The 23410-nt window shown below is 51.4% G+C and overlaps 1 protein-coding gene across 1 annotated transcript; it reads right to left on the minus strand.

Moving 5' to 3' along the window:
• Window positions 1-740: 740 nt before the first annotated feature.
• On the minus strand, window positions 741-23328 carry PDGFRB (platelet derived growth factor receptor beta). Its single transcript, XM_007943609.2, has 22 exons — window positions 23289-23328; window positions 21791-22114; window positions 21001-21267; window positions 20130-20257; window positions 19839-20013; window positions 19105-19297; window positions 18329-18444; window positions 16922-17045; window positions 15900-16111; window positions 13048-13142; window positions 12080-12212; window positions 11418-11522; window positions 10944-11054; window positions 9273-9432; window positions 7861-8021; window positions 7198-7316; window positions 6850-6972; window positions 5849-5960; window positions 4497-4596; window positions 3864-3969; window positions 2178-2410; window positions 741-930 (listed from the first exon to the last, which is right to left on the minus strand). The coding sequence occupies exons 1-22, from the start codon at window positions 23326-23328 to the stop codon at window positions 741-743; spliced, it is 3327 nt and encodes a 1108-aa protein (XP_007941800.1).
• Window positions 23329-23410: the final 82 nt, after the last annotated feature.

The following is a 23410-nucleotide window of genomic DNA, read 5'->3' on the forward strand; positions in this document are numbered from 1 at the left end:
TCCAGGACTGAGGAGGCCAGAAGACACGGACACTGGCACACTCTATGGCAGGGGTGCACCCAGAGAGCCATGGGGAGGTGAGGTTGTCCTATACTTGGCCCAGCCCCAACATTAATTAAGCACAAATGGCCCCAGACCAGCTTGGGCCTGGAAAGGGGAGGCTGTTATCGTGGAGAAGTCCCTTCTTGATGAGGCAACACTGTTCAAGGCCAGGCCCTAGCCCAGCCAGGAGCCAGGAATGCCAGGTCCCATCCCCAGTTCTTCGGTGGATAAAAGTGAGAGGAGAAACTCATTAATCTACTGATGCCTACAAGTTGCAGCTCCTTGAGGGCTGGCTGGCTGAAAATGAAAATGTTATTTACCATCTCGTTTATCCCAAGAAGCTCTCCAAGAATTCTGTTCTCCCTGTCTGTCAGCCAGAGAGGCTATCTCAGCTTGTGGGTTACCAAGCCCTACTTTCTCTTCTTATAGATGCAGAAACTGAAGCCCCAGAGGGGGAACTCTGGCTCAGAGTCATGTGGCCTTCCCAGAAGCAGAGGGCTGGTCATGGCCCCTGCAGCTCTCTTGCCACCTAAGCCCCTGGGGTTAGGGTGCAACATGCCAGGGGCAGATGCCTTCCGGAAGAGGGCAGCTAATGGGGCAGCCTGGCTGACAGGTAGCCAGGCCAGGACAGGCCAGGAGGCGCTGGGTGGTGGGAGGTAGAGGGGGAGCTTCAGGCAGCCAGGGTCAGGGTCAGCCCCCTACAGGAAGCTGTCCTCCGCCTCAGCCCGAAGCCCTGGGCAGCCTGAACCCAGCTGCTGCTCCGACTGTGGCCCCAGCTCCTTCTCCAGGTCCTCTTGGGGCTGGGGCTCCAGCTCTGGTTCCTCTTGAGGCTCCAGGGGACTGTCACAGGAGATGGTAGAGGAGGTGTTGACTTCATTCAGGGTGGAGCTAGAGGGAAAAGGCAGGTGAGTGGTGTGGGAGGAGGGAGGCTGAAGGGAACTGTGGTAAGATAACAACATTAGCTAAGAACTTTCTATGTTCACCTTGCACCATGTACACACTTTCGCTCATTTAACCCTTGTCAAAAACATACAGGGCAGGTTCTACGAGGAAGGTGTAGCTCAGAGGGGTTACATAATTATCTGATCACACAGCAGGAAGTACTGGAGCTGGGATTTTGGAGCAAGTCCAGCTGGCTCCAAAGCTCCTTCCTCCTGCCCCACCCCCCAGAGCATCCATCCCCTGCACTCTTGAGGGTATACACCACTCGCTGAATCCTTAGAACCTCAGATAGAAGCACTCTGATGGTTTTCATTTTACAGATGAAGAAACAGGTTCAGAGCGATGAAGCAGCTTGTCTGAGGGGATAGAGCAGGGCCAGCATCCACCCCCAACCTGTTTGAGCTCTGAGCTTAACAGCACAGCCGACCTGAAATCTTGGGATATGAGTTTTTTAAACAGTCAGAGCAGGGAGGGCCTTCTAAGGCCTGTGTGCTCCTAGTGCATGTGGAGAAACTGAGGCTCACAGAAAAGAAAGGAGCCTGTCCAGGTCTCATAGTAGCTACTGTCAGAGTTGGTTTGAACTCAACCTGGGGCTCCCGCCACTGTACCATGGGTGGATCTTGTTCTGGAGGTGAGTCTGGCTCAGGGGAAGCCCTCCTCCCTAGCCAAGGGAAGATCCTGTCTGAACATCTCGTCCAGGTAGTAGCTGGGCCTTCCTCCAAAACTACACTGGAACTTCACCACATCTCAAGGCAAAAGCAAAGCAGCCTCCTTTACAGTCTGAAATCTACCCTCAGCTCTTATAGGTATCTCTGCTTCCTGCAAACATGCCAGGCTCCCTGGGAACCTGAGGGCCTGGTGTGGAAGGACAGACCACAGGCACAGGGCTGGCTGTGACCCCAGAATAACAGCTGGGGTGCTGGGCATGTAAGTAGGCTTTCTCCTTCTCCTTGAGGAAGACTAGATGGCCTATGGGGGTTCTTAAAGGAAACAGCTACCTTGCAAATAAGTCCCAGACCATTCTTTCTCTTATCAGCCTGTCCTTTCCACCCGAGGGCATCATGGGTCAAATGAGCAAGAATAAGTACTTACCCTAGGTAACTGGCTACTCTTGAGATGGGTCTGACAGCATCCAGACACACTCACATACACCATGCACACCACTGCCTTAGGATCCGTGCCAGGATGGCTACCTTGCAAGGCTGGGGGAGCCTTCCAGTGGCCCCTCATCAGCAACTTCAGGTTTGGGGTCAGGCAGGGGAATGATATAGTCATTGTCACCCTCGTTGGGCTGCACAGCAGTGTAGAGAACAGAGCTGGTGTCCAGGGGGGAGCGGAGGCCATGGAACCCAGGCAGACGAGCCTGGGACCGAAGGATGGCTGGGTGGTTGCTTCTCAGAAACTCCTCATCCACCTGTTGGTACTTCTGCTCCACAGGGCACAGACCGCCAGAGAAACATCAATGGTCAGAACCAGAAATGCCTTTCAGGATCATACAATGGTTAGATTCAAACCCAGCCCCTCTCCCCTTGTATAAATAAAGTAACTAGTGCCCAGAGAAGGAGCTCTGGTGGTGCAGTGGTTAAATATTCAACTGCTAAGCAAAAGGTTGGGAGCTCTGGTAGCGTAGTGCCTAAGGCACTTGACTGCTCACCAGAGGGCTGGTGGTTCAAACCCACTAGCCACTCCTAGGGAGCTCTGGTAGCATAGTGGCTAAGGCACTTGACTGCTCACCAGATGGCTGGTGGTTCAAACCTACCAGCCACTCCTCGGAAGGAAGGTTGGGCAATCCTACTTCCGTAGTGATACTGCCTCGGAAACCCAAGGAGGGGTCGCTATGAGTCAGGGCTGACTCGATGGCACATAACAACAACAACAACAACAGCCACTCCTAGGAAGGAAGGTTGGGCAATCTACTTCTGTAGTGATACTGCCTCGGAAACCCAAGGAGGGGTCGCTATGAGTTGGGGCCAACTCGATGGCACCTAACAACAACAACAAGCAAAAGGTTGGCAGTTCAAATCCCTGCTGAAAGAGATGTGGCATTCTGCTTACATAAAGATTTACAGCCTTGGAAATCCTATGGGGCAGTTCTACTTTGCGCCATAGGGTCTTTGTGAATCAGAATTAACTTGATGGCCATGGATATGGAGCCCAGAGAGGAGTTACCCAAGGTCACATGCTGAGCTGACTGCCCACCTGGCATCTCACAGGATGAGGTGAGCTCAGAATGCCAAGGGAAGGGGCCCTAACACTTTTACCCACTTCAGGGCAGACAGGTATGGGCTCTCATTTTGTCTCAAACTCCTTCAGTGGGTCTAAGTTTCCCTCGCTATGAGGTGGTGATGACTCCAGTGCATCTCACTGACCCCAAGCCATAGCAGGACATGGGATGGGAGTGGGGATAAGAGATGGACCAGGTTTGGCCATGTCTGTGCCAAATGGGATCTGCATCTCCTTCTCACTCTAATCACTGCAGAGAAGGATGTTAAGGCCCCACCAGCTCCATTTCTCTTGGGTACACCTGCAACAAGGTCCTAGTGATTAGTCCCCTTGCAGTCATCTACCTTGCAAATAACTCCCAGACCATTGCAAGGTTGTTCAAACTTTCTGAGGAGCTCCTGAATTTGGCATGGGAACAAAGGCATGTGGAAAAATGCTCAATGAGTGCGGCGGTAGGCTCCCCTCCCTGTCTCAAATCAATCACATAGCATTTCATCTCAATAAGCTGCAAAAATAAATTAAAATCATAGCTCCAGCCCACCCCTTCCTAGTGCCTACAGGTAAACTGAGGCCCAGAGAGGGCAAAGGGGATTTATACCCAGTTTCTGACTTCTGGACCAGGCTGTGTTCCTCACCCCTACCCTGACTCAACATACCTTTTTGTAACCCTCACCCAGCAGTCTCTCAAGAAGCAGCACCAGCTGGGAGAAAGGGGGTCGGATCTCAAACTTCTCTTCCCAGCACTTCTGCATGATCTCGTAGCTGCAGAGAGACAGCAGAGGGGGTCAGGGTCTCTGATGTTTTTGTCAGTCTCTTCTCCCTTAACTCTACCTGGATATCCTTTGGGCAAACCCTTCCCTCCATCCCAGTCCCATCATCAGTGGGGCTGACCACACCTTGGTGAACACATGACTCAAATTTGGACAACAGGTGTTTTTAGCCCTTCAGCTCAGTGATTTTGGATAGACATATGACCTTAGCTGAGCCAATGAAAGTCAGCTCTAGGACTTTTGCTGAGTGCATATGAAAGAGGCGTATATGTACAACTGGGGCTGGTGCAGCCATTTGGGCAGTGCTGACCTGAGCATGAATCCAGTCCAGAGGAAAGCAGAGCCCAGGCGGACAAAATGAGATTCCTGATGACATCATTTGAACACCCAGATCCACTATACCAAACTTTTCCACATCTGTGAGCCAACAAATCTATCTTGGGTTTAAGCCAGTTAGAGTTGGCTATCTGTTGTATACACCCCAAAAAGCCTTCTCAAATGCATGAGAACTCCACTCACATCTCATCTGAAGCGTGGGCAGGCTGGGCCATGCGATAACCTCGCTTGATGGCGTTGTAGAACTGCTCGTTCATGGGCAGCTCTGGATAAGGGGTGCCACCTGTGGTAGAGCAGCAGAGATGAGGTGGTTGGAAAAGTGCCAAGGTGCCTTTATAGGAGAGGGAGAGGCATCCCGTCCCTGGCTTGGGGCGAGGGTGCAGTGACCTTTGTTGCTGTTGTTAGGTGTTGTCAAACCAGTTCCGACTCATGTACAAGAGAATGAAACACTGCCTGGTCCTGCCCCAACCTCACAATCATTGTCATATTTGGGCCAATTGTTATAGCCACTGTGTCAATCCATCTCATTAAGTGTCTTTCTGTTGTTTTTTGTTGTTGTTAACCTTCTACTTTGGCAACCATAATTTTTTTTTCCAGTGACCCTTATTGCAGGTATATTGGGGTTGACTAGTATCCCCTCAAAATTCATGTCCACCTGGAACTGCATATATGTTCTCATTTGGAAATAGGGTCTTTGCAGATGTAATTAATTGATGATGAGATCATATTGGAGTAGCGTGGGCCCTAAATCCATTATGACTCATGTCCTTATGAGAAGAGGGAAATTTGGACACAGAGACACAGACACAAACATGGAGAGCCATGTGAAGTTGGAGGCACAGATTGGAGTCATGCTACCACAAGCCAAGGAATGCCTGGGCTAACAGAAGCTGCAAAGACAAGGAAGGATTCTTTCCTAGGGCCTTTGGAGAGAGCATGGCCCAAATGACACCTTGATTTTGGACTTGGAGCCTCCAGAACTGTGAGAAAATAAGTTTCTGTTGTTTTAAACCATATAGTACATGGTACTTGTTTATGACAGTGCACAGAAATTAATACAGTGAGCTCCCTCATGGGCTGTGAACAGAGATTGCCACCCTCCACAGAATTAGAAAACCAGAGAACAACCAAGCCAGGTGGGAGTTTTGATTGTTGTTATTGTTAGGTGCTATCAAGCCAATTCCAACTCATAGTGACCCTATGTAATAAAACAGAACTGTCCATAGGTTTTCTAGGCTTTAATCTCTATGGGAGCAGATTATTAAATTTTTCTTCCACAGAGATGCTGGGTGGGTTTGAAATATCAACCTTAGCAGCCATGTGCCACCAAGGCTCCTTGGTGTTTTGGGACAAAGCACTTGCTAAAGCCACATAGTAGTGAGAAAGTAGCAGAGCTGGGACTTGAATGAGAGCCCCTGACCCATCCCAGTGCCTGATCGCAAAGCCCTAGCCCCCAGTGGGTAAGAGGGCAGGGATGGGAGTGGTCAGGTAGATGCACCCACAGGCATTGAGGGCTGGGGAAGAAGGAAGCGCACCCAGGGTGAAGATCTCCCACAGAAGGATCCCAAAGGACCACACGTCGCTCAGGGTGGTATAGAGGCTGTTGAAGATGCTCTCAGGGGCCATCCACTTGAGAGGCAGGAATGTCTGCAGGAAGTCAAGGTAGATGCTGAGTACGAGGGGCTGCCCTTCCCTCCCTGCATTTGAGGTTGAAGGAAGGACCTGGCATTCCCACCTCCGATTCTCTCTGACTCCCCAGTCCCTGTGAGGGCTCTGTCTCTGCTGCACACTGCTCCCACACTCAACCCAGAGCTGCCCAGAGGCACAGGAAGCCAGGATTCTCTTCTCACTACCTAGGGACATGCATTCCTTATCCCTGGGGGAAAAAAAAGCCCCAGAGTCTAAGCTTCCTCACAGAAGACATATCCTGTCCTGACCCACTAGAGGCCCTTGGTTGAGTGAGGTGTAGGGCAGGGGAGCCAAGGACATGCCAAAGCCCTACCCAGCTTTCATTCTGGCTGCTTTAGATCTCTGGGAGACTCACGCCCTCTCTATCTCTGGGATTTATTTTCCCCATCTGGAAAGTGGGAGATGAGTGGGAGGCCAGGATGGCCACGTTTTAGCCAAATCAATCCCAGTCACTGCCTGCAACCTACTCATGTGTTTTATCATGTCGTATGGACTTCTTCTTTGGCGGCACTCAGCACAACGGGGCTGCCCACCACCACCACTAGAATACATGTGGCCAGCTCCACCTTCCCAACCACCCTTTGCCCTGACCAGCAAATCTGAGCCCTCTCACCCTCACCAACCCTCAAACATCTTTGCCTCCTCCCCCTCCAGGTGCCTCTGGGTGGCTTCCCTTCCCATGCCTCTACACACAGCCTGGCAGGCATAGCCCACCCCAGCTGGGAAGGTCAGGACACGAGGACCAGTGCTGATGTTCTATAACCCTCAGTCACACCAATCAGAAGGACTTTGTTCCTGGGCTCAGATGTCCATGGCAACACCCCACGGGGTCAGGGAAGGTACTCACACTGCCTTTGGAGATGTAGTTCGAGTCCCGCATAATGTCACGAGCCAGGCCGAAGTCACAGATCTTGACCAGCTTGCCCTCACAGATCAGCACATTCCTGGCCGCCAGGTCTCGGTGGACACACTGGGTGGAGCGAGAGGGGCTGAGGACTTGGAGGCAATTGTAAGAAAAGACTCAAGGGCTTTGGGAAAAATGTATCACTGTCCAGGTATGAGGGGCCACACAAGTGTGAGAGTACTTGCTGTCCCCACCCACCAGATGCCGTTGTCATATGGGGCCATGCAACTAGAGCACTCTGACCGGGTGACCCACCTCCCATCACCTCCACCCTGCCCCAGTCACACATACGTTCTTGGAGGCCAGGAACTCCATGCCATTGGCCACCTGGTAGCTAAAGCCCACAAGGTCCATGTAGCTGAGCACTGGGGACTCATTGATTAAAGTTGCCCGACAGGTCCTCTCAGGAGCTAGAGGGAAGCAAAGAGTCACCCACATTCCCATGATCCACAGCTCCATTGCCCTCTGGCTCATGGAGACTGAATGGTGGTTACTGAACCACTAAGCCTCTCTGAAAAGGAAAATGATTCCCAATATCTAACTTTAACCTTTCCTACTTTATTAGAGCCCTCATTGGCCAGAAAATCTTTTGGTGTTAGCTCTGGGGCTACCTTTGCTTTGCCTGCCTATTTCTCAAGGACACTAGATCAGCCAGGTGCTGCTCTGACCACATCACTCTTCCCCAAGACCTCAGGTGGCCAAGTTCTCTCCCCACCCCAGTCCCTCCCTCCCTGTAAGCTGTGTGCAGGCTTCTGCATCCAAGACCATGAACAGGGGTTCATACTGGGGCTTCCTATACTGCAACTTTGGGCAAGTGGCTAGCTTCAACTTCCACATCTATGAAATGGGTACAGTAGGCCTTCCTCCCAGGATTGTTGCTAGGCTGTGCATGCAAAATGATTTAAAAAGAATGCTCCACTTCTCATGCATAAGGTGAGGTCCCTATCCACCAACCAGAGGGGATGTAGTTGTCGTAAGGAGCCGTGTAGTTGGAGGACTCGAGGTCTGCATATTTGACGTCCCCTTTCATGTCCAGCATGGGAACGTAGTCCACTGACTCGTCCTTGCTCATGTCCATGTAGCCACCATCGCTCTCCCCAGTCAGGGACACATGGCTAGAGGTGAGAGGAGCATCATAAAGGGAGAGTCTTGTGGCTCTGCACCCCTCTGCTCACCCTGTGGCCTGTGAGGCCTTGTCACTCTCACTCACTCACCCACCCTCCTTTAGTCTGTCACAATGTTATGATCATCAGTTGGACCCTTTCAATCCTGTCAGACCCTAAACTGGGCAATGGGCTGCCAAGATGACATAAAAGCCAGAGAGCTCACACCCAGAAGTGGTTACAATACCCCAGGACAAGGGGCATGAGATAAATATAAACATAAGTGCCTTTCTGTGGACACTCTGCACCACCCAGGCATGCCATGATGTCCCACAAATGCCTGGTCCACACAACCCAGTGTGAGCAGCAATGAGCTGCCTTAATATCTCTGCCCTGTAGCATCAGCTCCCAAAATTGCTGCACCAATATATGCATATGGGTCTCTATGGGCAGAAAAAAGACCGGAAGGAAATAGACCAGAATGTTGGAGAGGACAGGAGTGAGTTTTACTGTCTTCTGTATGCTTTTCTGAAGTCTCTCTTGAATCTGCAATACACACATATTGCTTTTGTAATCAGCAAAAGAAATATGAAATGTTATTTTTGGAAAACAAGAGGGGAATTGAGTTGCCTAAGGGACACGGGGTGGAGGCACTGGAGAGACTGGTAAGGAGTGTAGGAAGGAGTGTGAGTGTGAGCCTGGCCCTCTTCCCACCACTGCCTTTGAATCCCATGCACCCTGGGGCAGGAGTGGCTCCGAGGAAGACATCCACAACACAGAGAAGGTGTGAGGACTCAAGTAAGTCCATGTCTGCAAAGTGCTTAGCACAGGGCCAGGCATACTGTGGATGACCAGTGTTGTTGTTGTTGTTGTTATGTGCCATCGAGTCGGCCCTGACTCATAGCGACCCCTCCTTGGGTTTCCGAGGCAGTATCACTACGGAAGTAGGATTGCCCAACCTTCCTTCCGAGGAGTGGCTGGTGGGTTTGAACCGCCAGCTGTCTGGTTAGCAGGCAAGTGTCTTAGCCACTGTGCTACCAGAGCTCCTGTGGATGACCAGTAGTAGCAGCTAATCTCACCACTACTATCATTGTCATTATTATTCCCTGCCCTAGGGTAGCCAAGCCCCCAGGTCTCAGACTGACTTGTGCAACAGTCCTGGCTCCAGGAGCAGCGATGCTCCTCCCTAGCCTCATTTTCCCCTCCTGGACAATGAGGAGTTAGCTCCCCAAAGATTCAGGTGTCTGGCCTCCCTTCCAGTACCTGGGCAGGGGAAGCCCAGCGGGCAGGGCATTGCTGTAGAGCTCGGCGGTGGGTGGGTGGCGCTTGTCAGAGCAGTGCTGCAGGAAGGTGTGCTTGTTGCGGTGCAGGTAGTCCACCAGGTCACCGTAGCGGCAGTACTCAGTGATGATGTAGATAGGTCCTGCGGAGGGACAGGCTCAGGGATGGTCCTTGGGGAGGCCTCAGGCTACCCAATGGGGCCACGAAGCTAGTAACATGCTGGATGTGCGAGAGGCAGTTTGCTAAGAAGGTAGAGGTCTGGGAACTAGGCAGACTGAGTTTCTGTTCCTGCCTCTGCAACTGTGAGCAAAGCACTTAGTCCCCGTGAGCCTTACAGTTCCCGTCTGTTAAGTGGGGTTGTTGTTGTTGTTGTTATGTGCCGTCGAGTCGGCCCCGACTCATAGCGACCCCTCCTTGGGTTTCCGAGGCAGTATCACTACGGAAGTAGGATTGCCCAACCTTCCTTCCGAGGAGTGGCTGGTGGGTTTGAACCGCCAGCCTTCTGGTTAGCAGTCAAGTGCTTTAGCCATTATGCTACCAGAGCTCCTTAAGTGGGGTTAATAATACCTATTTCCTAGGACTACTGTAGGGAGCTCTGGTAGCATAGTGGCTAAGGCACTTGACTGCTAACCAGAAGGCTGGTGGTTCAAATACACCAGCCACTCCTCGGAAGGAAGATGGGGGCAATCTACTTCCATAGTGACACTGTCTCGGAAACCCACGGAGGAGTCGGGTCCAACTCTACGGCACATAACAACAACAACAACAGGACTACTTTAAGAACTAATGAGACAATGCCTTTGTTAGCTCAACTCAGTGCCTGGCACCTGACAAGCACACACTGTTATTTCGCTCTTGTTGATAACTCTTTTCAAATTAAACCTTGTCTTGGAGCCCAATATATAAAGCAGATAATAGCAAGGATTTATTATTATCACTGTGCTGTTTAAATTCAAATATGATACATTTTCTAAAAGCCAACCAGTGGGAGCTTGAAACAATTGATGAAAACAAAAATTTTGAAATGGGTGGTCACTGCAGACACAAATTGTCCTATGCATGCAACATACTTCTGTATTTGGTTTTGGTTGCACAACACTGAGGAAAATCCCAAATCACAAAACAGCCAGCTGCAAATGGCAAATAACATGTTTCACAGCCTGACTTGAAGTCAGGTTACACTTCCAGTAACGTAGCTGGCAGGAACAACTTGCTCCCATGGTCTGAAGGAAAGCCATTCTTAAGTTAGCTTACACTGGGTACATAATCATCTCAGTGTCACACGAACTGTTCTTGACTACAGTTTTGAAAATGCACTGTGAAAATTAAAAAAAAAAAAATCAGAGGACCCCTTGATGAGCAAAATGTGAGAACCACTGGGACCCATGGCCTTTATGGTGGTGTGGTTTTATGAATTTTTTAATGCCATGCCCATCTGGATCTGTGACCCGAGGGCACTGGACAGGACAAGATGTGTGTGGACCTTCATCTGGAGAGTCCTGTTGTCAGTGAGACTGAAGAGAGGGACAAGATGTGTGTGGACCGTCAGCTGAAGAGTCCTGTTGTCAGTGAGACTGAAGAGAGGGCAGAGAGGGGCCAGACCATGACCACTAGGCATTTTCCCAGAGTCCTTTGAGGGAATGGGTTTGGTACCTCCTTTGGTGCAGGCCCCCAGCAAGTTGACTACATTCAGGTGGGGCCCAAGGTGACTCATGATCTTCAGCTCCGACATGAGGGCTTGCTTCTCACTGCTTCGGGCTGTGGCTGAGGGGAAGGGGAGCCTCAGGCAAGGTCCCCTCACTGAAGCTCCAGGGAGGCCCCAGTGGAGCCTATTCTGGCTCCTCTACCCCACCCTGTGCTGTAAGGCCTAACCAGCCTCGGTTGGTGAGGACCCACATATGAGGGAGGAGAGAGAGGTTGGGAGAGAAGTGGGGAAAGGGAATGGGTAGGAGGAAGGGGCCAGGGTGAGGAACCATCTTTCTCAAACCAGAATCAGAACCTGTGTGGCTACAGAGTGAGTACACTTCTGGTGCCAAGAATATCTAGAATCAGACCTGTTCTGGTAGTGCCTGAACGTGAGGGGAGAGGTGGCAGCCCACACGTAAGGGGTGGGGTCCCAGTACTCACATTTCAGCATCTTGACAGCCACCTTCATCGTGGCCTGAGAATGGCTCAGGCCATGTGCTGTGGCTTCCACCACCTGTCCAAAGGCCCCAGAGCCAAGAGTGCGCCCTGGGATAGAGGCCATCTCTCAGCTCCTGGAGAGAAGCTGTATCCTCTACCCTTCCTATCCAAGGTTTGTTAAAACCACCCTCTGAGATCAACCCAGACAACCACCCTGGACTTAAGACTTCCTCCCCTCAAGGAGGCTCCTGAAGTCACAATGTTTTCCAATCCTTCCTGGTGGCTCATCTAAGTTCTGTCTATATTCTGCCCCATCTTTAGACCCTAGAAGACACCCTTCTTCCCTAGATAAGCACAGCTCCTCTGTAGCCCTTCTGCCTCCCCAGCTAGGCAAGCATTCAGACCGTCCTCAATTAATACTTCCTCTCTCACCCCATTGGAAGGTGAGAGTCCCATCTCACTCAGCCACAGGACTTTAATCCTGGCTTGTCCCTGGAGGACCTTCTCATCTATCCTGTTGTACAGATAGGGAGATTGAAGACCAGAGAAGCCAAGACATCAGCCCTAGTTCTCAAAGCTAGTCATGGCAAGGCTGGGACCAGACCCCAGAGTGTCTTTCCTCCTGCCTCGAGTCTCCAGACCACGTGGGGCCTTCCTGGACTGACCGAGCACGAGCTGATCCCGTGGAAGCTCCCAAGTGGAGTCATAGGGCAGCTGCATGGGGTCCACATAGATGTATTCATGTCCGTCGGAGCTCACTGACTCAATCACCTTCCAGCGGATCTCATACCGTGGCTTCTGCAGGCCCGAGATTACAGATAGATCATTAAGGGGAGGTCTGGGCCTTGAGGCCCACTAGATCCAACCCTTAGAGGATAAATGGGGCAGGTGTTCCTGAGGCCCAGAGAGGGACAGAGGCATATTTGAAATTACACAGCAAGTTAGCAACAGAGCCAAGGCCTTCATTTACTCAAAGGGAATAGGCACCAGGGGGCTCTGAATGGGAGGTGGCAGAGGAGCCTTCGTGACTTGGCAAGCTGAGGAGTAACTGATGGCTGAGGGCCTGGCTCATCAGAACCTCCCCACCAGTTGCTCTCAGAGCCTCAGGACAGTGACATAAGGCAGGGTCACTCTGCTGGGGGTGGATCCCTCCTGGTATTGGGTCTGAGTCACAGCAAGAATCTCAGAAAGATGTCATGTCACAGTGTTGAAACCATAGGATGTTGGAATCCCAGGACTGGAGTCTGAGAATGTTAGAATCATGGGGTGCTGCAGTCATAATTTAGGAATCATAGAATGGTGAAATCCCAAAACAGAACAGTGAAATGACTGATTGATAGGATCAGAATGCATTTTAGTAGAATCATGGGAGTCTTCCTGGATGAGAGTTGGAAGAATCCTGAAGTCCATGTAGTTCACCCCAAAAGTCTCGTGTCTTGTGGCTGGGATTAGCAGGATGGTCTTGATCAGGCCAGTATTGCCCAGGCTGCTGGGGGGAGACAGCTTGGACACCCAGCATCCTCTACACCACTCCACACCTGGGCTCCATGTGGGCCCCAGACACAGCCAGGTTATGCTGTATTCACAGCAGGCTGGAGGTACGCACAAATGGTGTGCCAAAGATGGGACTTACCTTCTGCCAGAGCATGATGAGGATGATGAGGGAAATGACGGTGAGGACCACTAGGGCCAGGATGGCTGAGATTACCACCACCTTGAAGGGTAGTGCTGGAGGCAGAGACAAGAATAGGCCGTAAGCAAACAGGGTACTTGACAGCTTCCCTCCGCCCTCATACGTCTGGCACTCCAAGTCTCTTTGCCCGTCCTTCTTGGAACAGAAACCCCAACCCCCAAATGGCCCATGATGCCAGACTCTCAGCTGTGCAACATCTCCTGAACTGCCCCCCAGCTCAGCTCTCCATCAGCCTCCATATCCCTTCTGCCCTTGCTGGGGTCACTTAGGCCCATCTGCCCCAGCTCCATTCCCTGGAGCCCCCATTTGGCCATCAGCCCCTGAGAACTGGCCTATGGCTTGCCTCTCCTCTGAACCATACCCTTGTTGGGGCCATCATAGCTAAGACAGAGCTCTGTGCTCCATGCCTGACTGACTGGTCAAAGATGGAGTGACTTGCCACTGAGGGAGCAGTGAGCTTAGCCCCCAACAGACTGAGGAATCCATACAGCAGAAGGGAGCCTGCTTTTCCCCCTACAGTCACTCCAAGTCCCCAGGTGGGGTCGGGGCAGTAGCGACAGTGGTTCTAAAGTGCATCCCTCAGGGAACTGGGGTAACCAAGTGGGGCTAACACTGGGCCTCCCAAGCCTTAAGTCTCCTACATCTTCAAGGCCTCAGTATCTCCAATGCCAAGTTTCCTATTCCTTTCCACTTCCTGAGCTGCCCAGCTAAATCACCACACCAACTTAGACCAGGTCCTCACCTGTCACCTCTGCTCTGTGCCACTGGCCATGCACACATTCTTCAGAGGACTCGTTCCCCTCATTCTCTGTCTCCACCTGCCCTTCTCCGAGCCCAAGGGAGCTCTGTTCCTCTATCTCCTCAGGGCCCCAGGCCAATCTTACTCCTCTCCTTCCTCTCCCTAGTCCTGGAAAGGAAGCCCACATCTTCCTGACTCTAGGAAGCCATCTCTGGCTAAAGGAGGGGCCCTTCGTCCAGGTATCCCACTGCCAGGTGAGCTAGTACATAGCCTCCTCCTCAGGCAGCAGGTGCTCCTCAGGCAGCACCTGAAAGCTTCTGCCTTTGGTCACAGCTGGTCTGCAGTTCAGTCTGTCCCACCCTGGTTGCCAGAGGCCCACTTGCTCAAGGATATGTGTGCATATGTGGGCATATGGGTGAGATGAAACCAAACTCATAATTTTGATTCTGTGGAGTTGATTCTGGCTTACAGTGACGCCATAGGACAAAGTGGAACTGTCCTATGAAGTTTCCAAAGCTGTAATCTTTACAGAAGCAGACTGCCACATCTGCAGAATGGCTGTTGTGTTCAAACCACTTTTTGGTTAGCAGTCAAGTGTTTTAACCCCTGTGCCACCAGGGCTCCTTATGGGTGAGATAAATTATTTTTAAATGCCACCCCATCCCACCAGAGGGTAGGAGCAGGAGGTAGGGCTGGGTACAGAGAGAACTAGGTGCATACATGTGTTTGCACATGTGCAGACAGACATACACAAGTATAAACTCCCATGGACCTGCCTGAGTGTACACACATGTGCGTCCATCATGCTTCACATGGACTTCGAGGCCCTGCTTGATCTGCTTTCTGCCTACCCCTCTACTGCCACCCCTTACCACTCCCCTCCCCTAATCTCTTCTCCCCCACACACATATTCTATGCTCCAGCCAGACTGAATTCCTTTCATTTCTCTGTGCCCACCTTGCCTCTGGGCCTTTGCATAGGCTATTCCCTCTGACTGGACTTCTCTTCCTTATCAGGCTAACTCCTAGTTATCTTTCAGGTTATAGCCTGAAGAAGTTTCCTTTTTCCAGGACACCTTCCTGAATCCCACAGCTAGATATGAGACCCCTCCTCCTTCCACATTTTCCCCTCAAAGTGCTGACCCTGAATGAGATTGCCTAGTTTTCTATCTGCCCTCTCTCTCTGGACTGTGAGTCCAAGGAGGGCAGGCAGGGCTGGGCCTTTTTATCTCTATATCTGCAATGAGAAACTGGGTTCCTATAACTATATTTTAAGGGAAGAAACAGAGCAATAAGTGAAGGACATGCATATAGGCACATGCATGCACAGGGAGAGACAGGTAGATATGCAAAAACACCTGCGCACTAGGAGCCACTATTCATATGTACAGGAAGTGAGGATGTATGTGTATCTGCTAAAGACACATGTATGTGTATAGGACTTGTGTTTACACACTTTTATAGATAGTTATGCTACAATTGGGAGCTCTGGTAGCGTAGTGCTTAAGGCATTTGACTGCTAACCAGAAGGCTGGCGGTTCAAACCCACCAGCCACTCCTCGGAAGGAAGGTTGGGCAATCTACTTCCGTAGTGATACTGCCTCAGAAACCCAAGGAGGGGTCACCATGAATAGGATCTGACTCGACATCAGTGAGTTTGGTTTTTGGCTTGGTATGCTACAATTATATGCTTACAGACATGTACTACATCAGTTTGCACACGTGCACAGGAATTTTATATGCACATATATATTCACACAGAGGGCACAGCATCATTTGTACACATGCATGGGGATTGTGCACGCATGTGTACATGCATCCAGACAAATGCTCAGTGGGTTTATACACATGTCAGGGGATTGGGTATGTACATGGTTTACAAACATATACTCAATGGGTTTTACACACATAGGGATGGTGCGTGCTTGAGTATATGCATACAACCATAGACTAGCTATGTCTTCACACTCTGTGGGCATATGGGCACAGTCACAAATATGGGGGGGGGCCAAGGCTGAGGGGTCGTCAGGGGCTGCAAAAGCTGGCAGACTCACAATGTGGCACTACGGTGACCTCCTGCGCATCGTAACCCAGCAAGTTGTGCACTGTGCAGCGCACAGACAGCGGCTGATCCACGCGGTGCAGACGCAACGTGCTCACCACCTCAAACTCCTGCTCCTCTGCCCAGTATGTCACGTTTGTCTCCAGCTGGCTCTCCTCCTCTGAACTGTTCCCCAGAGGTGTAGGTGGCAGCTCGCGCGGACACCTGCCAAAAAAGCCAGCCCCGTCACCTTCCAGTCCCTTTCCTCTTCCAGAAGTGTAAATTAAGGTCAACAGCTGCATCGCCAGAGGACAGTGGTGGGAAGAGATAGTGCGGGCATAGTGGCTAAGGCACTTGAATGCTAACCAGAAGGCTGGCGGTTCAAACCCACCAGCCACTCCTCGGAAGGAAGGTTGGGCATTCCTACTTCCGTAGTGATACTGCCTCGAAAACCCAAGGAGGGGTCGCTATGAGTCGAGGCCGACTCGATGGCAAACAACAACAACAACAACAGTCCCTTCTACCATGCACTGCCTGGTTCTGAGCTGGTTTCTCCTGCGGTACCTCAACTGACCAGAAGGCGGCGCTCACACTCCACAGCTGAGGACCGGATTGCAAAATCCATTCTCCATCAATTGCTAGATTTGGAGACTGGGGCCCAGAGACGTTAACCAACTTGCAGGAGAGTCCCACAGTGTGGCTGGGGTAGAGGCCGAACCTGAACTCAGCCCTGCCTTTGTCCACTACATTAAAATCTGCCCTGACCAGGGGTCCAGACCAGACCTACTGAGTAGGTGAGGTCTCGGGAGTACAGATCTTGCACTGTGCTGGGTTGAGGACAGTTCAAAGGTCAAGGTAAGGAAAAGTGACACTTTAGGCCACACAGAGCTTCATGGAGGTGGTGGGCTTGCTTCTAGATGTGGTTCTAGCCTGAGACAGTGTGCCCAGAGGACAGGGCTGGACTAGGTGCCTTTCACTGCGTCCTCCAAGCTAGCTGTGGATACCCTGGGAAATTAAAGCTTGGGGTTCACTCACCTCTTGAGGTCACTGCACGTAGACCAGGTGAGGTGTGGCTGGGGCATGCCCCTGCCACGACAGCGGACTGTCTGCTCCCCGCTGGCTGGGTGGCTCTCACTCAGCTCCAGCACACGGACTGGGACTGCATGGAGAAAGGACAGGATCAGGTGGAGGGGTGCGGGTGCGGTCGGCATAATAGATGGTGGAAGAGACAGGAAAGGCCCTCCTGTTCCTAGAGTCCCTTCTGGGTGGGGGTGTGGGGTTTGCAGGGGCGTGCTGTAGACTACTGCAGGTGAACATTAAATACCAGGAATCACAGCATGAAAGCCAGTGGAGTCCCCTTCTGGTTACTTCAAAGGGAGAGCCTGGGTAGGACGCTAGGCTGTCTTTAACACCTCTCTGAGACTTGCTAATCTTCCCTCTTAACAAAGAGAAACCTGGCCTCAAGCTCAGAGCCCTCAGCAGGCAAGAGCATGGAGCTAGAATTTAATAACATTATTTTCTCTGAGTTTATTTTAGTGGCTGTTTTATATGTATGACATGTGATGCTGATTTTCCATTTACAATTGTGAGATTAATATTTTTCTTTCAAAATAAATTTATTTTTAGAAAGTCAATTGACAAAACAGTAAGTCATTATCATGTTACTCCTCCAGCTCAAAACCCTGCCATGGCTGTTCATTTCACTCAGTAAAAATCAAAGTTCTACTGCCTCTGCAGCGCCCCCTAACTACCTGATCTCATCTCCCACCACTCTCCCCCTGACTCTGTTCCAGTCACACTGGACTTTCTGCCATTTCTCCAAAATTTACTTCTGCCTTTGTACTGCATGGGTGTCCTTCTCCCAAATGCCCACTTAGCTAATGCCCTCACCTTCTCAAGCCATCAGTCAAATGCCATCTTCTCAATGAGACCAACCCTGACCACCCTATTTAAAATTGCAATCCTCACTACCTCCCTGCCCCAGCACTATCCTCCCTGTCCTACTTTCTATTTCTCCCACAGCACTTGTTACCTCCCCTGCCCCCATTGTTTAATGCTTTTCTTAAAAATCTTAAACAGGATTGGCATATCATAGCTGCTCAGTAAATACTTATTGAATTAATAGTATAAAATAAGTGGTACATGTGATGGGAAAATTATGCAGTGTTATATGCATGCCAGAGATTTTGAAAACACCAATCTTGCCTGCAGCCTCCTTGTTCAGACTGGGAAACTGAGGCCCTGAGAGGGAGCAGGCCAGGTTCCCACAGCACTGTGTCAGTGTCAGAGCTTGGCCTAGAACCCAGTGGCCTAAGTCTGGGCTCCTTCTCTTGCTCCTCCTGTGTGTGTTTGGGGTGGGGGTGGTGGTGAACAGGACAGAAAGAGAGAGGGAATGGGGCAGGGAGAGGCAGGGGCAGGTAAGGAAGGAGGTGAGCTCCTCACCGTTGACCTGCAACTGGAAGGAGAGCTGGGCCTCAGCATCCTCATGGAAGGCCCGCATGGTGTAGCGGCCAGCCTCAGCCACCTTCACCCGCACCAGTGTCAGTTCTGACACGTACCTGGGAGCAGGAGGACAGAGGAAACCCGTCTGTCAGAGTTGGAAGTGCCTTTACAATCCTCCCCACCCTCACTGTAGACAGGAAAGCAAGTCCCAAGGATAGGCAGGGGCTTGCCATGGTCACAAGGTTGTCAGTAGTAGCACCAGATTTCAAACCCACAGTCTCCTGAATCCCCCCCACCTACGGGCAGCTCCATGAGCCAAGATGGCAGGATTGAGCACCATTTCCTGCCATCCACATCTCATCCCCTCAGAAAATCCTGACTAGGCTTTATCCTAGCATATTGTACCCCACATCTGGCTGCTGCTCTTCAGCCTCAGGGCTACCATCCAGATGTAGCTATGGCCTTCCTGGCACCCTCCTCCCTGATCATCTGGTCGCCTTCTCCTTGGCTGCCCTCTTGCTGGCTCCACCCATCACAAGGATAATTAAACATCTGGAAGATCATCTGACTTGTGTCTCTTTCCCCAACTAGACCGGAAACTCAGAGAGGGATGGACTATGTCTTCCCTGGTCTCTGGCACACTCAGCACCTTGCCCAATGCCTGGCATGTGGTAGGCTCTCAAGGAGGGGGAAACTGGGTTTGTTAAAGGCAGTGGGATACAGGTGACTGCAAAGAGTGGTGGCTTCAAGAACATAGTGGACAGGCAAGTACTCACCGGGTCTCGGACACATTGCGTGTAGACAAGGAGATCTCGCCGGTGCTGCGGTCACCCAGGGTGCGGTTGTCCTTGAACCATATGACGGTGGGTGGTGGGTAGGACTCAAACGTCACCTGCAGTGTGCGGCTCCGGTGCAGATCCGCAAATTGTACAGGGTCCAGCTCTCCCAGCAGTCGCAGATAGCCACTCTCTGCAAGAGGTGCCAGTCAGGGGAGGAGCCCAGGGTGTATGTGTTGTGGGGTGGGGGTGGAGCTTCAACTGAAAGGCAAAGGAACCCTATCTTTTGGGGATGGGGATTCAGGCTGTAGGACCCCAACCAGAGATGGAGTCATCACCACTGGAGTTGAATTAGGGACTGGGTCTGGAGCAAGGGTGAAAGTGGGGCTGATAGTGGTATTGGGGCTTTATTTGCGGGTGAGACTGCAGCTGTAATTTGCAACTACAATAGTGGGCATGTTCTGGCTCAAGATTGTAGCTGAGGTGAGTTGGAGCCTGGAACTAGCATTGAGGCTGGTTTTGGGGATGAGGCTGACTAAACATGGAATAGGAGTGGTGGTGGTGGTATTTGACATCAGATTGGAGCTAGGGTTTGGATTAGGTGGGACGTCTAGGCCGGTATTAGGATTTGGAGCTGCCATTGGGCTGGGGTACAAGACATTATTACCCTGGGACTGTGACAGGGTTTAGGTCCACTTAAGATTGCAGATTGGGGCTGAACCCAGGGCACACACCAACCACAGTGACGTTGATGGCCTTTTCATCCTGATGCTCGTTCACACTCTCTGACACATTGCAGAGGTAGGTCCCCGAGTCACCCAGCTCCGCATTGGAGATGTGTAAGATGGAGAGGATGTGGGAGGGCACGTCTAAGAGGAAGTCCGTCACCGGCTCCACCAGCCTCCCAGTCTGCAGGGACAGGTGGGACAGGACCCCCAAATCAGGAAGGGTATGTGAGAAGTCAGGCTGCAAGCCCAGATGTCCATCCCTGCCTGGTCCCTTCTCTAGCCTTGGCCCACCATTACCTCCATGCGGGGGTATGTCCACCCAAAGTTGACGACCTCACTTCCAGTCACAACACACATGACGGTGATGTTCTCACCCTGGCGGACCACAGTCTTCACTGCGTTCACTGAGACATTGATGGACGACACTAGTGGAGGGAGACTGGGTTAGCTGGGGAGGTCGCCAACAGCCACCAGCGCTTCAGCTTAAGGGTGAGGTGGGGGTCCAAAGAGGGAAGGAATGGCTGATGTGGAAGATGCATTCATTCAACAAAACTTACTTATCACCCACTTACTGTAAGTCAAGTACTATTCTAAGCACTGGGGCTACAGCAATGAGAACAAGAGGCAAAATCCCTGCCCTCATGCAGCTGACATTCTGGAAGGGGTAGTCAGTAAGTCAAAGTACTCTCTGGAGTTCTAAGTACAGGAGAAATTTATGGAGTATAAACCATGTGCCAGGAACTCTCCATTTTTATTTATTTATTTATTTTGATTTTCACAATAATCCCTTGAGGTAGGTAGCCATTATTATCCCCATTTACAGAGGAAAAAAGCTCATAGAGATTATATACCTTGTGCAAAACTGCTTGAATGGCAAGGGACAGAGCTAGCATGCAAACTCAACTGGCTCCAAAACCTATGCTTTGGTCCACCATGTTATATAGCCCAGCTCTGTCATGAAGATATATTGTGACCTAGGGAAAACTCCGTTCTCTCTCTGAGCCTGTTTACTCATCTCTAGAATGGGTAAAACAATACCTCCTTTCCAAGGCTATAGTGAGAATACAATGGAAAAATGAAGTTGCATTTTTACAAACTGTAAACAGCTATACCTCTGTGAAGGGTTATTCTTCCCTCTGCTGAGGACTACGCCAGAAAGGGGGCTCACCTTGGAGGCTGTAGACATAATAGGGGTCAGAATCCACCTCCCTGTCCTCAATGGTGGTTTTGCAGATGTAGGTCTTATCTTCAAAGGTACCAGTGAAGCCACGTTGGTGGTCATAGGGGACGGGCAGTGGGATGTCAACCTTCTTCTCATGCAGTGTCACCACCAAATGGGGGTCTGTCACTCGGCATGGAATTGTTATCTCAGATACTTCCATAAGAAAGATGAATAGGTCCTCGGAGTTGGTAGGAAGGAAGCCCATGGTGGGATCTGCCAGGAGGGGGCCCAACACTGAGTGTCAAAGATGCCCAGCACCTGGCTATCCCCTGAATCACTGTGTGACCTTGAGCAAGTCCCTTCCCTTCTCTGGTCATCAGTTTCCCCATTACAGAATAAAGAAGCTGCCAGAGGTCCCTTCCAGCAATAACCTTTGATATTGGCAACGCCAGGGGAAGAAAGATAACAAGACACAAGTTGACGGCAGCTGACGTGTAAAGCATGGAGAACAGATGTGAGGACCAAGAGGGAGCAGATTGGAACCAGGTAAGAATGCACAACTCTTGGGAGGAGGAATGGGGTGACCTGGGGTTGGGAACAGACAGATATCCAAACCAAGGAGTAGAAGTGAGCACACTCCTGGACTGAGCCAGGCTGGGTTCCAAGATTCAGCTGTTTCTAGGGTCACCACACTTCATGACGTCACTAACACACTTGCTGAGCTTCCCCCGCCCCAAGGTGCCTGAAGCTGAGAAGGCAGCATGAGGGTGTGGACACACAGTCCAGGGGCCCTTACCTGGCACAAAGATGTAGAGTCGTTCTCTCTCACTGGGCTCCAAACCATGGGAGTCATTGTAGGTACAAAAGTATTCTCCTGTGTCTAACCCAGTGACGTTGGTCAACGTCAACATGCTGGAGAAGTTACCATCTTGGGTCTTGACCATTTCCTGCAGTGGCTCCCGGGACAATCGTTCCCACACCACTGGAGCTGAGCCCGAGCAGGTCAGAATGAAGGTGCTGGAGACATTGAGGACAAGCTCCGGCCCCGGGGGTGTGATGACCAGGCCCTGGGAGGCCCATGGTCTCAGCAACAGCAGCAGGGACAGCAATAGCAACTGGCCTTTGGGAGAGGAGGGATCAGGGCACAGGGGCCTTAGGACCTCTCCCCAGAGCTGACCTGGGGAAAGGTCACATATGCATGGACCCAAGTCTTACAAAGCACACCTCTCTTATCCAAAACAGACTGGAACCCTCTACCCATGGCCCTGAGGCCTGCTTGCCCAAGGCCAGCCCCCAGGGACTCCTCTGTTCTCTCTTCTCTTTAGACCCCTAGCCTCTGAATCCCTTAGCAGTGCTGTGTGCAGACCGTGGGCATGAAAAGGCATCAGGAAATCCTGGGGAAGCAATTCCCAGGCCTCCAGTTCCTGAATTGCTTCCCAGGTCACTTTCTGAGACTTTTCTCAGTAGCTGTCCAGGTTCTTCCCAAAGCCAAGAGGTAGCCCTGTTCAGGGGGCCTCAGGTAACAGAGCACTGAAGACAAACTGTTGCAGGAGATGCTGAAGCCACTAAGGGCCAGAGGGGGTATTGTTAAGTGATTGCTCTCCTCACACTGCTGAATGATCTTAGAATCCCCTGGGGAATGATCTTAGAAGTCAAGCTCCCCCAACTTCAGCAGGGAGGGCTCCATGGTGATGACTGTAAGTGAGAGCCCAGGTTGGTAGGCAGTCAGTCCATCAGTCAGACATCCTGCCCATCAGTCCAATCGTCTGTCCAGCAGACCTTTGGCTGATTATCTTGGTCAACCAGCCAGTTGCTGGAAGCTGACTGCTTGTAGTGGGCAGGAGTGAGAGAAGGGTATAGTTGAGATCAGAAGCCCAGGCCAGCACTCAAGCTCCCAGCCCAGCAAGGGGAATGGTCCAGGAAGGGACTCAAGAAGCCAAGGGAAGGTTCTGCATCCAGACTGGGACCAGGCACTGATACTTGTGAGTGCTGAGGAGAGATGAGAATGATAGCTGGGGGCTTGGATAGGGACAGTTGATGAGGGGTAGGGCAGGGAGGTATGGAGAGCCAAGCAAAGGATTTTGCTTGGGTGATGGCTCCAGAAAAATAAGGGCCCACTGAAGGTTTCTGAGCTGAGAGGTGGACACTCAAAACAGAGGAAATGGAGGTTCATGACCAGAGTGATGCTGTTGGACTCCCATGCCCTGGGCTAGCTAGCATGCACCAGCTCTACTAACACCAGGGTGCTGCTGAGCAATTCCTCAGGGCCCCTCCCCCAACCCCAGCCTACCTACCTTTGAGGACTGTTGCTGGCATCCCACCTGGAGGCTTCATGATATCCTGCAGAGTTAAACAGGGGTCAGGGCTAGGGTGGGCAGAGGCAGTACCAGGTCCCATCTTAGCACCTAGGTCCTGC

Source organism: Orycteropus afer, unplaced genomic scaffold (genome assembly GCF_000298275.1).
Source record: "Orycteropus afer afer isolate SDZICR_OR568_19922 unplaced genomic scaffold, OryAfe1.0 scaffold00110, whole genome shotgun sequence".
Taxonomy (NCBI): Eukaryota; Metazoa; Chordata; class Mammalia; order Tubulidentata; family Orycteropodidae; genus Orycteropus; species Orycteropus afer.